This window comes from Hippopotamus amphibius, chromosome 5 (genome assembly GCF_030028045.1).
Source record: "Hippopotamus amphibius kiboko isolate mHipAmp2 chromosome 5, mHipAmp2.hap2, whole genome shotgun sequence".
Classification (NCBI taxonomy): domain Eukaryota; kingdom Metazoa; phylum Chordata; class Mammalia; order Artiodactyla; family Hippopotamidae; genus Hippopotamus; species Hippopotamus amphibius.
The window spans coordinates 16,176,755-16,191,786 of record NC_080190.1 but is presented as its reverse complement, the minus strand read 5'-3'; the positions used below and the strand labels follow the sequence as shown (position 1 = coordinate 16,191,786).

Here is a 15,032-nt window from a genome sequence, read left to right as displayed (position 1 = left end):
TAGTGTTTTGATATATACCCAGCAGTGGAATTGCTGGATCACATGGTAGTTCTATTTTTAACTTTTTGAGCAGCCTCCATACTGTATTTCATAGTGGCTGCACCAATTTACAATTCCACTAACAGTGTACCAGGGTTTCCTTTTCTTCACATTCTTGCCAACATTTGTTATTTGTAGACTTTTTGATGATAGCCATTTTGACACCTGTGAAGTGGTATCTGATTGTGGTTTTGATTTGCATTTTTCTGATAATTAGTGATGAACATTTTGTCATATGCCTGTTGGCCATCTGCATATCTTCTTTGGAAAAATGTGCACTCAGGTCTTCTGCCCATTTTTTAATCAGATTTTTTTATATTGAGTGGTATGAGCTGTCTGTACATTTTGGATATTAACCCCTTATTGGTCATATCATTTGCAAATATTTTCTCCCATTCAGTAGATTGTCTTTTCGTTTTGTCAGTGGTTTCTTTTGCTGTACAAAAGCTTTTAAGTTTAGATTCCATTTGTTTATTTTTTTTTATTTCTTTTGCCTTGGGAGACAGATCCAAAAACATATTGCTATGATTTATGTCAAAGAGTGTTCTACCTGTGTTCTCTTTCAGGAGATTTATGGTTTCAGGTCTTTAATCCATATAATGTACATATTCATACATACATTTGCACCTCCATGTATCTTCAGTATATTATGGAAATTGATATTCATAATGGTGATCGTGGTACATGGAGACAATGTTAAATTACCTTTAGTGTATTAATGGCCTGGTTGAGAAGCAGAGAAATGGATATTTATTTTAAGAGATTTCACACTTACTAAAAAATATACCTTAAAATAGCAAAGTCTTGATAGGGTTAATGTTCAACTTTCTGAGAAAACTCTTTCATCCAGAATGACTCATTCCTTTAGAGATCTAGGTAGGTTTTACTGTGTTTTAATTATATACATGTTTTTGTAATCAGTCAGATAAGATCTTTCATTCAGAGGTTTGTCCATGCTTTCGTTACTTGAAATAGGCTGTGATTGGTATAATAATCATACCAGAAAGTCATTTATTATGCTGGATCTATTAACATTTGATTCCTCATTAAGAATATTGCCATGTATGCACTTTTATTTTTTCTGCTGACAGTTCGTTTTCACAGCTTCTTGATTTAGTTTTATGACTGAAGTTTCAGAAATAAATGTTTTAATTTAATGTTGGCTTGGTGTAACAGATTTGAACAATAGTTTAATAAAACAGCACTGTGAGTTCCTGATAAAGACAAGTGGGTTGGTGTCCATTTGGGATGATTTACAGCATGTCTTGGTGAAGATTGCACAGAGGCCCACCATGTTCTGCACTTGTCAGGGTCCATCTAAGCATCTGAGTATAGCTTTCTAAGCAGCTATTGATAATCTCAGTCACGACCAGGAAGAATGCAAAGGGGCTGATGACAGCCCTGTTTCACGAAGGACCTCAGTTTCCTCTCTGACCTCTTCTCATCCCTGTCTACTCAGTGCTTCTGAGGCTCTATCCACAATGAACTTCTAGCAATTTCCTAAGGAAGCTATGTGTCTTTATGCCTCTGGGTCCATGCTTTTCCTTCCACCAGAACTCTCCATCCTCATTTTCCTAGTCATCCTCTGCAAGGTATAGTCCTTCACCGGGAGAGCCCCTTCCTCCTCCTCCTCCCTCCACTCCCACCCCCAGGGCTCCGTGCATACTCTGTGAGCACCTTTAGCTCCGACATGGTCTTAGTTGCCCTCGGCCTGGTGGCCCTGAAGGAAGCTTTACCAGGGCAGGCGCTGTGCCTTTGTAGCGCTCTACCCCCTGTTGCCAGCAGGGGGCCTAACACATTTACCTTTTAAATTGAATTGATCTATGAGCTGCATGACTAAGGTCACATTTTGCATTTATGACATAATGTGTTTTGGAAAGGACCAGCGTGGAGGGTAATACCAAGATCTTGATTTTGTAACTTTCCTGCTGGTTTATATCTCTCTTTATAACTTTTTGTCACAACATTCAGAGATGTACCTTGTGCATCATTTGGAAAAGAAAAATCAAATACCCATTTACCCATGAAATATTTACTGAACACCACAGTCTTAGGTGCCAGGGGAAGTTTACTCTACGTGGCACATAAGACTCACAGTCAGGTCAGACTCCTTGCTAAAAGCAGAGAATGAAAATGAGAGAAACAGGCAGGTACACAGTGACAGTGTTGATTTGGCATTGAGATCAGATTTTTCCCACCCTATAAGCCATTAATAAAATTCTCTCTTGGAGGCTTTTAATTTCCCAATTAATTAATTTCAAATCATTAACAGAACTTTTAAAAATATGATACCTGCCTTCAAACAGCTTACTTTTGAGCATATTCTTTATTGGAACAGAAAATAATTCTAAAGCAAAGTGGGAACTGGGCTGAATGGCATCATAATAATAATAGCTGACTTTTACCAAGTACTGTGAGATATGTGTGTGTGTGTGTGTGTGTGTGTGTGTATACGTATATATATACACACACACATAAAATGCACTTATTATATGTGTATATTATATATCATATATCTACATAATATACATCCTATATGTATTATATATAACCTTTAATCCTCTTAACAACACTATGAGGAAGATATTGTTACAGCTGAGAAACATGAGGCACAGGGAGGTTATGTGACTTGAACCCAGGCAGTGGCTGCTAACAGTTGTTCTCTTAACCACTACACGACACTTCCTCTCAATGGTTACAATAGGAAAGATAACTTACTTCTAATTGTTGAGATAGAGTAGGGTGAGGAGGTCCCGGAGTGGCCATGGATGATCTGGGATGGCTTCTTGCAGACTGAGAGTTTTGATCTGGGTCTTGTAGAAATGGTAGACACTGGCAAGCAGTCTAGGTGGATGAAATGGCCTGAACAAGAGCACACGGTGGGCTGAAGCAAGATGGGAAGTCAGTCAATCTGGCAGGCACATTTGTCTCTCGCACTTAGCAGTATTTTTTGAGGTCAGAAAGGATGGTCCCAGTGTTGAAATTAATATATGAAGTATAATGGTTAGGCTGCTTTTGGCACAGAGCTATGGAACAAATTAAAAGCTGTAAAAAATCTAATTATGGCAATTATTTAATAGATAATCTATTTCCAGTTTTTTGAAAAATACTATCAGGAATCAACTTTCAAAGACTATCTGTTCAAAGTCACCCCCTGTTAACATGCATAGGTATTGACCCAGTCAGGGGCAAGGCGTGATTATATAATATCTCGAAAAGAGATAATATCCTCATTTTCTGGGACCTAAATACCTGTGAAAAAAAATAGGTGGCAAAATAACTGCTGCCACAATCCAGCCTCTTCACTCCCCAAATAAGTGCCACACAATTAAAATAATAGCAAAACTTCAACTCTATATTTTACTATAGATATAAACCTTAACTATGTGTGTATATGAGTGTGGGGGTGCATAGGTGTGTGTAGTGAGAGATTTTGAGCAACAATTGAACATAGAGGTATTTCAACAAAGGAAAAAATATTTGGTATGATATGAAAATTAAGTTTACGGGAGGAATAACTTCGGAACTGCAGGAGCAGCATACTGATTCTGTGAATATTATGTTTTATTCCTTTACCTGTTCCCACATGTACTACTTTATTCTCTTTGAATTTTCTTCTAATGCAGTTTAACCCTGGTTGTAAGAGTGTCCATCAGCTTAATTTCTTTTATTAATATGAATGTTCTCCTAGTGAGTAAAGCTAACTAATGTGTTTTTCCCTTTATCATTTCATGCAAATGGTAAATAAGGAGAGAATATGATTTTCACTTTTGGTTTTATCTCTCAAGTCTAAACAATGAAATCAGAGAGTCTGTTTCTGAGATCTGGAATCCTGGCATTTGCTGATCCTAAAGAATCGACACAGTTGATCAGTTGTGAGCCACACTGTCAGGCTGACTTAATTCAATGTTCAGTAAATTAATTCTGTTTTACTAGTGTGACTAAAAACTAAATTTTGTATCACTATAAACGCTCATTAAACTGCAAATACCAACTTGTGCAAGCTGTTGAAAAAGACATTTTTATTTATAAATGGATTCTGATAAGAATAGCATTAAAAGTGTTCTAATAGGGAAATGTTAGAGTGATTAATGTGCAGTTGTTTGCATTTTTAATATTTCACTCATACATCAGATTAGTATTTGTGCATACTGTCAGACTGTATTCTGTCCTTGTCAAAACACTTATTACTGCTGACAGGTATAACATATCCACATTAATCCTTAATTCCTTGATTCAATTTTCTAATTGCTTTTTTGGCATGCGATGGTGGCCATTTAGTATTATGTGATGTATTCATCATATGGTATAATAATGTGCTTTAAAAATTAGATGTGTCATTTAAAGTACCTGAACAGGAAAAAAATTACTAAGAATTGAAAATTTCAAATTTCACTGTACTTAGACTAAGTGTTAGATATTGTTATGTCACACATTCTGGAGGTCGTCCATAAATCATAGTCACAGAATGTTAAAGAGATCCTAAAATCATCCAGCCTACTTGTTCATTTTCCATTTGGGAAAATGACTCAGTAACATGCCCAGGATCACACAACTAGATAGTGGCAGAACTGGTCCTAGAACTGAAGTGTTGTGAACCCTGGTCAGAACTGGGGCAAGTATATGCATATAATTTTTATATTCCTCCTATTAATAGTCAAGCTCAGAGAATGAGAGACTCCCTAGCTTCTTAAGCTGTATTTTTTAGCAGTATCATATAGTTGTTAAAAAATCAAGATGCTGGAATCAAACAGACCTCGGTTCCAATCCTGGATCTGCCACTCGCTAGCTGTGTTACCCAGAGAATATTATCTGACCCCACTGAATTTCAATTCTCTCATCTGTATAAAATAGAAAATAACACAATAATTTATATAAATTGCTTAGCACAGCTCTTGGTTCCAGGTTAAGTACTCAAAAAATGTTAGCTAATATTATTTTTCAGTGTTTTATTTTATCATTTTAATATCCATAATTTGGATACAAACAAAGTCATACCTACCAGTTATCTCACCATGTGACAATTTCATTTATTCTTTCATTTACTCATTCACTTACCATGTGTTAAACGCACTCCATTAGATGTAAGGCAAAAAAGAGTCCAACATGATATCTGCCTTGGAAAAGCAGGAATCTAATAGAGACATACAACATCTACATCAATACCTGTAGTAAAAGATTGGGAAGCGTCAGTCCCCAAAAGGTAAAACAGGCACCTTGCTTAGGCTTTTCAAAGAGAGGAAGTGAGTACAGGGCCTATAGACATGAATAAGAAACTGGATCTGCGCTCAAGGAGCTTGTTCCAGTGGAAAGACAGGAGAGTTGCCCAGGTGTCATTCAAGGTGGAAAATGAAAAAGACCTAGTAATTAAAGAACTAAGGAGGGAGAGACCTCAGATACCTCAGACCAGGGAAAACTTCATGGATAAGTTAGATTTGAGGGATGTATAATTTTAGGAAAGTTAGAGACTTACAGGAAGGATGTCCAGAACAGTAGGAATACTGTGCGTGAAGAAGGAACAGACTCTAGAAACCCTGGGCACAGATGTTAAAGAGTGAGCACTTACAAGAGTGAGTCAAAAATTATCCGCATTCTGGTTATATTAAAACTTCTATAAATTCTATAGCCAGTGTGCAGATAATTTTTGACTCACCTTCATACATTGACTAAAACATAGAGCTTGTGCAGAATAAAAGATGAAGTTTGATGAGTGAGTAGACTCCAGAGCCTGGCAACCCTGAAATGATATCTTGGACTCTGTTTTACAAAGTGGCAGCTCTCAGCCCATTTTGATATATAGACAAGTTGTTTTGGTAGCAAAAAATTTGAGATTTAATATTTTACATAAATATTGTACTTTCCAGTTCACCGTGGTGCCCACCACTTTTTATTGTCTTATTCTACAAGTTTAGACAGTCTTCTTACCTATTATAGGCAGTATGCACAGTGGTTAGGCATACAGGCTCAGAAGATAGACTATATTTTTCCAAATCCTGGTTTGGTCACCTATTAGGTCTGAAACCTTCGTTACGTTACTTAAACTCTTTGAGCCTCAGTTTCACAATTCACGAAATGGGAATAGTCGCTACCTCTTGGGGTAGGATTAAACCCATGTATGCATTTGGCATAGCACAAGGCATATTGTAAGCAATTAAATAATATGAGCTATTCCTTGAAGTAATTTGAGTTTGCAAGCCCTACTTTGGCAGTACTGAAAGCTTTGTTTTTGTTTTCTGTTTTATTTTTTAATGAAGTATAGTTGATTTACAGTGTTTCAGGTGTACAGTAAAGTGATAAAATGATTCAGTTATATATATGTAAATATATACATATATTCATATGCATTCTTTTTCTGATTCTTTCCCATAGTACTGAAAGTTTGTAAAAAAAGAAATAACATCTTTCTAATCTTTCAAGTCCTAAAGCATTGAACTAAACCCTACTTAAATTGTAATGACTAGTCCAAGGACATCAGATAATTCTCTTAAATCCTCAGTTGCTGGGGTTAGTTTCCAGTGATGGGCTTCAGTGCGATTTCTGTAAGTCACTCACTCCTTCATTCACTCTTTGAGAAGGCCACTGGAGGAAGAAGCAAGTAGCCAGCTTTGCCCATTGGAATCTTCTAATCATTCAGTGATTCTTATCCAACAATTTCCCAGGATAGATCCTGGGTTCAAATGGTGGCCTCCCTTTCAGAACACGTTATTATGAGTTTTAAGAACTGTAATCTTGAAAATCTTTATGATTCCAGGAGCTTCACTGGTAACTTGCTTGTCTTTAATAGCTGAAAAATGGAAAGAATTTAACATAGAATTGTTGCTCCAAAAAAACACAAGAACTTGAAGATATGAATACAATAGTTTCAAAACATCAGTGTGAACAAAACAAGTCTTTTGTAAAAGCTCCGTGTGCTTAATAAACAAGGACTGCTAATTACATGACTGTCAGTGATGTTTTCTGGCATGGTCTAATGCCAGCTTCTTTCGGTACAACAAATATGAAAATGCCTCGAAGTAAATCACAGTTGCTGAGTGCTGTGGACAAACAAACCCATGCCTTATCTCTTTCAAAGGCAGCCATGGAAAATGCATGATAAATTGCACAGTTCAGTGAACATGTTATGTCATTGTGAAATGATTTTGATTCATGGTTATGTATTTATTGCTAAACAATTGACAAACCTCAAGGTATCAGAAATATCATTCATGGGGTTTTGCTATTTTCTGTTGCAAAATTCAAGTGCTATAAAGTGTTTTTCCTTTTTATTTAAAATACTTTATTGAAAGTGATATTTGCCACAAAGTCTTTGGAAATAATTTTTTAAATTATATGAATTCCTGCCAGAAGTGTCAAAGAGCTGTGCTAGTCAGTAATATTTTAAACATAATGAATAATTCATATTTTTGCTAATATCCTCTTATGAAAATTTTATAGCTAAAAATAGACAAAGTTGTAAGGCAATTTGATTTTAAAATAGGATGTATTCTCCTTTCATATAGCTTATCAATATAATGAAATTTCTGAATGTTTTCTGTGCAATAGCAGCAGAATTAAGAGCGAGAGAATTATTTTAAGGAAGATTTAACAGAAGTGGCTTTTGTGCAAACAGAACTCCTTTCCCAAGATATTTTACTACACTCTCTTTATCCATTGCTGACTCTCTGCAGTTTAAAGTATTAAATAATTAAGCCATTTTCTACTTGAAATTTACAGTTATTTTTTACTAATTTTTCTCTCAGTTGGTGCTTATGACATCAGTATTTGATGTTTAAAATCTTTTATTCTAGTATTAAAAGTATCAGAAAGGTAGCCTGACAACACACATATGTACAAGGCATATTGTTAACACTTAATAAATGTTAGCTATTTATCAACTGATGTACTCTCAAATTGTTTCTTGTTTTTCTAAATCTTGTAAACCAAGAACCACTGTTTCTCAACTGGTCATTTTGTTTTGTTTGTTTTGTTCCATTATAATCATGAAATTCTTCTTTTCTGAGTTTTGTAATCAAGTATTTTAACGTGGCTTTGTGTATTTTGAGTAGTGCCATTGAGCGCTTAAGAACAAAATTCAAAGAAAACCTTGCTTGATGGTAGAAGTGATGAATTATTTCTTAGGTATATTAAAAGGGATTTGGGTATTTCTAATATATTACCATCATTTAAACCTGAATTCATTTGATTTTCTCAGTATATTTTAACCAATTGACCTTTACATATACTTTGCATTTATTAAATTAGGATAAATTTTAGTAGTCTGGAAATATGGTTCAAAACATTCATAGTATTTTTCTTTTAGCCTTGGAATATGACAAGCCTATTCTCTAAATATTTACATCATTGGAGAATATCTATGTACTTATGCTAATTTTGGCTTAACATTTTCAAAAATAAGTCTGCTAAATTAAATGTAAGCTTTAAAGGAGAAAACTGTAGATCATGTAACAAGTTTTGCAAGGTTGCTTACAGCATTTTCTTGGAAGATTTTTATGCCCTTTACTTCTACTACCATGGCCACTTTCACCTTTATATTGGAAATTCCCAAAATGTATCTGTATGAGGTTAATTTTAAAACATGAGATTTATGTTGCTATAAAGGAGAAATCCTTTATAACCACATAAAACCGTTGTCACCAGAAATTTCAGCCTAAGTTTTACATAGAAGGGGGCATATTTTATCTTTAATGCCTCGTTAAACTTTCTGGAAATGGCAGTATTCTAAAATATTCTAGGTGGATGGCTACATATGTCTGTATTCCTTCTGAAAAATTCAAATGTCAGTAAAAAAAAAAAAAAGACTAAACAAATCATTTGTTCTAATAATTAAAGTAGTGGTATTTTTTCTTCCATTTAATTTTGCCTTTATGTATAGATGTTACTTTGATAAGTCAACCATGTCTCACCTGTACTTTTCGAGTGAAGTAGCCAAGACTGAACAAATCATTTGTTTTAAAAATTAAAGTGGTATTTTTTCTTCGATTTAATTTTGCCTTTATGTATAGATGTTACTTTGATAAGTCAACCATGTCTCACCTGTACTTTTTGAGTGAAATAGCCAAAACCAACATTCCTCAGCGAAAATGATATTCCTGTTGTTTCAAAGGTGACATTGTATTTAAACCTAAATTCTCTGTGTGTTTTTGTTCACATGTGTGTGCCAGGACTGTGTGTTTTCACACACGTGCTTATTGCCTGTGTGTGTGGGCGCATGATTTTTGTACATTCACAATATGATAAACTGTGTTATGTTGCTAAGAACATGGACCCAACCCTGCTACTTCCTAGTTGTGTGAATTTGAGCAAGTTTTTTTAACCTCTTGCTTTAGTGTTCTCATCTTACAGGGTTGTTGTAAGATTTAAACAAGTCAATATATGTAAAGCATTTTGAACACTTAATCCATAGTAAGTACTTAATAAAATACTAGTATTAGTGTCACAATCATTAGCATATATTCAGTTACTCTATTTTATTTCTAAAGCCATATTATTTATACAAATGCATTGGCAGGTGATTATTATGTATGTATTTCACCGAAATGAAATCCAGACAATGGAATATTACAGAGCACTAAAAATAAATGAGCTATCAAACAATGAAAAGACACAGAGGAACATTAAATGCATATTTTTAAGTGAAATAAAAATCTGAAAAAGCTAAAGTACTATATGATTTCAACTATATGACATTCTGGAAAAGGCAAAACCACTAAAAAGATCAGTGGTTTCCAGGGGTTGGGGATGGGGAGAGGGATGAATAGGCAGGACACAAAGGATTTTTAGGACAGTTAAAACCACTCTGCGTGATACGCTAATGATGAATACATGTCATTATACATTTGACGAACCCATAGAATGTACAATGCCAAGAGTGAACTCTAATGTAAGCTTTGGACCCTGGGTGGTAGAGATGTGTCAACGTAGGTTCATCAGTTTGTACAAATGTGCTACTCGGGTGGGGGATGTTAATAATAGGGGAGGCTGTGCATACACGGGGGCAGTGGATTCATGGGAAAATCTCCATAGCTTCCTCTTAATTTTGCTGTAAACCTAAGACTTCTCTAAAAAATAAAATCTATTAGAGAAAAAAAAAAAACAAGATAAAAATAGGACGAGTACTTTTCAAAAATTGCAAAAATAAGTACTAACATATGCTTCCCCAAGAAAAATGTCTTCTAAATGTAAATGACCACCACTACAAAAAATTACATATTACTACGATAAAATACTCAATTGAACTATTAAAAAATGAAAAATGGTGTGTCTTCAACCACTAGGAATATACAATTTAGCTGCCTGAATCATAGTAGGAAAAAAGTAAAAGAGCAGTGTCATGTAAACTGTGCAAATTTAGAATGGGCTTTCTTTTTCAGGGAGCACCCAAACCAATAGCCATTGAACCCTGTGCTGGGAACAGAGCGGCAGTTCTGACTGTGTTTCTTTGTCTACCACGAGGATCATCAGGTGCCCCTCCCCCTGGGCAGTCAGGTAAGATGAATGGGGCACCATCAGCAGTTAAGCAAAACGTGTAGACTGAACAGAAGAAATAAACAATACTACCCAGTAGCACAATAAAATATTTACAAGGTTCTAATTTAGAGCATGGTAAAATTGTATTAGCATACAAACTTCTACCCAAATATCTAGATTATCTGCCTTGCTATAAATTCAAATTTGCCAGCATTTCTCTTAGAAATGTGTTGAATATATGTGTGTATTTGCATATAACACATGTATGTATCTATGTATGTACACACACACACTTCAATTTGTTGTTGTCATTACAATGAGTAATCTCAGTAGCAGAGCAAACAAGTTTTTGACCCTTTTGGGCAGCTTCTTTTCTCCCAGTATGTGTGTCACATAGGATGCCAAATTATAAATACGATTAGAAGCTTGCTTCATAAATATGGACTCTCATTAGGGAACTTACTTGCATGTTTGGGATGTTTTGCGGCATCAGAGGACAAAAGCTTGATGCAGCCATCCTGGAATGCTGAAGATATATTCTTGCTGTCAGCACCAGACAGGTGGGGTTCATGGACCCAGGGACTGTCTCCTTTAGTTGAGCACAACCAACCTTTTCCTCTGATTCTCCTTTTCCTGCATAACAAGCATGTTTTGAGTTCAAGGTAACTCTATGTATCCTCTTAGAGATCTTCTCATTACTGCAGAGTTGTTCACATTGTAAACATGCCCAGTGTTGAGTATAACTTGTAACTAAATCACAAACAGTGCTTATTTCTCTCTTTGTACTTTTCCTCTTCCACCTGCTTACAATTTCTAGTTGTTCTTTCTCCTGATTGTTTTCTTTAAACAGCTCTTAGTGAAATGGATGCCATTTGAAGGTAAGGGTGATTTCAAATCTATCTTTCTCTTCAGTTCCTCTTAAGGATAAAATAGTGCCAGAGATCTGGCAGGTTCTCAGTAACGGTAACTGATGATGAACTCACCTCCTTGCTTATTTTTCTTTCCTTAGTTCCCTAGTTAGCTTTGACCTTGCTCCTCATTTTCTTGATTTGTGTCCAGTGAGACACAAAAATGGAAGATACACTACTTTATACCTTATAAATGTCAAGATAATCATGTAACAGAATTTTTTCCCATACAGGGACAGAGGATTTCCATCACCTTTAGACTTGTCATTTATGGTACCTGATGATATCTTATTGCAGGAATTTCTACCCAGAGTTCATTTATAGATGTTTATTCAATGAAACAAACCTTCTCATACGTTAAGTGAATGCCTCCCTTCTCTCCTTTCAGAACCACCAAGGTAAATGGGATGCAGTAAATAGAATAGCTTGGCACTGGTCAGATAAGATGGATAATTATAGGTACTGTGCCCAGCTAATGGAAGTATTGTTTCAAGGCTGGGATGATTTCCAAAACAAACACTTCACTAATGAAAACAAGTCTATGTGATATACACTAAGGTTCTTCTAGATCCTTGACAAGATGATGTACTGATGGGCAGAGTGAAGGCAACTGCCAATACGCTGTCCCTTTAACCTTTGAAATGTTTTTGACTGATTTGAAAAAGCCAAATAGGAGGGCAGAGCATTACCTCAGCTGTGTTTTATTACAGATGCAATACAATTACTAATGGTAATGCTAACTTAGATGTGCATAGTGTTTTACCCTTTACAAAGTATTTTCCTATTTTTCACATTTGGTCGTTATGACAAGCATGTGCCAGAGGTATTATAAAACTCACTTTATAAAGGAGAGAATTGGTGTATATAAATCTCTGTATTTCTTTACTCAAGGAATTATCGGAAAATATTAAAGTACAGAGCAAAACAACAACAACAAAATACCTATTATTAACATTCCAGGTAACCTTTCCTGATGATCTATAGCAGAGAGCATATTTCTCTATAATGGACAGCCCATATCTTCACAAAGCCCAACATTTGGAGGAGTACTAAGACTGTCTACAGGGTTAATACAAGTAGACAAAACCTTAAGTTAATTTGCCACACTTTTTACAATACCTGTAGATTGAACTGTGTTGAATATCCATGTGCATAATTCAGGATAAGTTTGTTCTGTGTTTAAAAAAAAGCTAATATATTTTTTTCTAGCTAACTTTATAGGAGTAGGAAGAGTCATTGATTCTACTCCTTCAAAATAAAGCGTTATCTTCTGTCTGCAGTCTACTTTGAAATGCATCAAAGACATAGTGTTATTGATGGATGGATAGTAGGATGAGTAGATGGACAGATATGTTACAAAGCAACTAAAGCAAATGTTAATGGTAAAATCTAGGTGATGGCAATACTGCAGTCCACTAAAATTCTTTCCACTTTGCTGTATGTTTGAAAATTTTTACGGCAAGATGTGGAAAACAGTAAGTTTTTTAAAAAAACTCTTGACTTTACTGGGGGCGGAAAAAGGCAGTGCCTGTAAGAGAGAAATTTTCTAATGTTCACACCTACATTTTCCCTAAACAAGGCAAATGCTGACACCAGTATACAAACTAAATGACTTATTATTTCACTTTCATCAAGCTGTTTGGTGTGTACACAGTCAATTAAAACTTAACATAGTATCATCCAGTATTTGAGAGGAAATGCATTCCAGTGATAGTTTGGGAACCATATAGGCTCTTGGGAGGGAAATGTTGACCTTGGTTATCTCGTTGCTAGAGTTTGGTGTATCTCATATCTTTACAGGAAGTCCATCTGTGTGCCTGTATTTATCACAGTGCCCTCTGTGTAGAAAGCAGTTCATAAATGTTTTTGATGATTATGATAATGATAGGAGACCTGGGAAACGTGACCTTGAGCAACCACTTCTATCTGTGAGACTCAGTGAACAACAGTAAAATGAGCAATTGGACTAGAATCCTTTCATTGATTCTCAGATTGCACAGCTAGGAGCCTTATGTCCTAAAGGTCCTCCTCCAGCATTGATTGGTGCAGGGTTAGAGGTTAGGAGGAGTTAAGAAGGAAGTAGAGGAGGATCTTCATGGAAAGACCCCTGACCCCATCCCCACTGTGTGAAGGACAAGGTGCCCAGAGTCTTCTCTTGGTTCTTGGGCTATTTATGTCTCCTAAAGTGAGCATATCTATTCATTGATGAATAAGCATTAATTATTAGCTTAAAAGTTGTCTTGCAGTACTTTGCACAATTTCTAATTTTTTTTTTTAATCAGGCCCTTTTTTGGAAATGTAGCTTCCTAAATGTGGAGTGATGCTTTTCAAAGTGCAGTCTTTATTGCTATGAATAAAAGCATTTAAGAGAAGGATGAGTTTGGGGATATGGAGAAGGCGGAAGCATCCTATGGGCATGCTGCTTTTTCTCAGAACCTGAATGTCAGCACTAATAAATAAGTGATTCGGAAACAAGCAGGGGCTAGTCCTGGCCATCTCTTTTAAGTAGCAACTGATGGATTTTTTTTTTAATTGAAAATATGGCACTGTCTTTAGACTTTATGCTCTTTTTACCAGAAGATATTTCGGTAATATCACTCTTTTAGTGTCTGTGTAAAATGTGTGACATCCCTTCACATGGCTCTCATCTTAACAGAGGTCAGAAGAGAAACTGCAGATTCATCCTTTAGATTACCCCATGCAGTAATTTTTTTTTTTTTTTGCACGTAATGAATTTAGATGTTTATGAGCAATTCTCCCTCTAGGTGGCTTAGAAGAGTAAAAGCAAAAAATATTCAATAGGCTTTTTGGCCCTCCTGGAGCTGGGCTAATTAGGTTCCCTGCTCCCCAGCCCTGTAAACCTGCTGCTTCAATTCCTGTATTTTCCAGGAGCAGCCACTGCCAACCATGCCAGACTCTCTTGGGCCAAAGTGGGATTTCTGCTGTTGACATATGTACACAGCCACTTTCTCTTCTGACCTCAAAGTGGTTGAAAGACTGACGTCCCCATAAAAACAGTGCATATCAAGTAACCCTGCTGTATAACACTGAACAACCAAGCATGTCTCCAATCACCTTGGACAGCAAGGATCCCCAGGCATTTTAGAGTCACATTAAGGTGAAATATAGACAAAGTAAATAGAGCTCTTCAAAAGCATAAATTGAAAATGATCATGACTGCTGCCACTTTGTGATGGAGGATTATGGATTTCATAATTTATGGATTCTTACTAACATGAAGCAGATTAACTTTTCTCACTGGATTAACAAACCAGTGGCCCAAATGCCAAGAGGGAGCTAAGTACTTCACCTAAATGTAGAATTTTGCCCTGCTCTTGCTTCATGTTTGTCCAAAATAAACAAACAAAAAAACAAAACAAATGAAAAAAAAAACCTGCTGGAAAGTCTAAGATTTTGAAACTTTTTTCTTTAGGCTTAGAAGTTTTGGCAGAATGACCAGATTATTTTGAAAAATCTAGAAATATTGTAAGATGTTTATAATGATAGTTTACCCACAGTGTCATGGGTAATAATGACAAAAAGAGAACTTTACTTTAATCAAATGAAAAGAGGTAGGAGAACAAGAACTAGTAATTATGAGCATTGAAGCAGGTTCTT

At 35.7% G+C, this 15,032-nt stretch overlaps 1 protein-coding gene across 2 annotated transcripts in view; it reads left to right on the top strand.

Annotated features, from left to right (window-relative positions):
- ATRNL1 (attractin like 1) overlaps positions 1–15,032 on the top strand; it is a 734,504-nt gene that overhangs the window by 605,190 nt on the left and 114,282 nt on the right. For both annotated transcript variants that reach the window (XM_057736176.1, XM_057736177.1), the window contains one exon: positions 10,410–10,524. In XM_057736176.1, the coding sequence (XP_057592159.1) occupies positions 10,410–10,524 (115 nt within the window). The remainder of the gene's footprint in view (positions 1–10,409; positions 10,525–15,032) is intronic.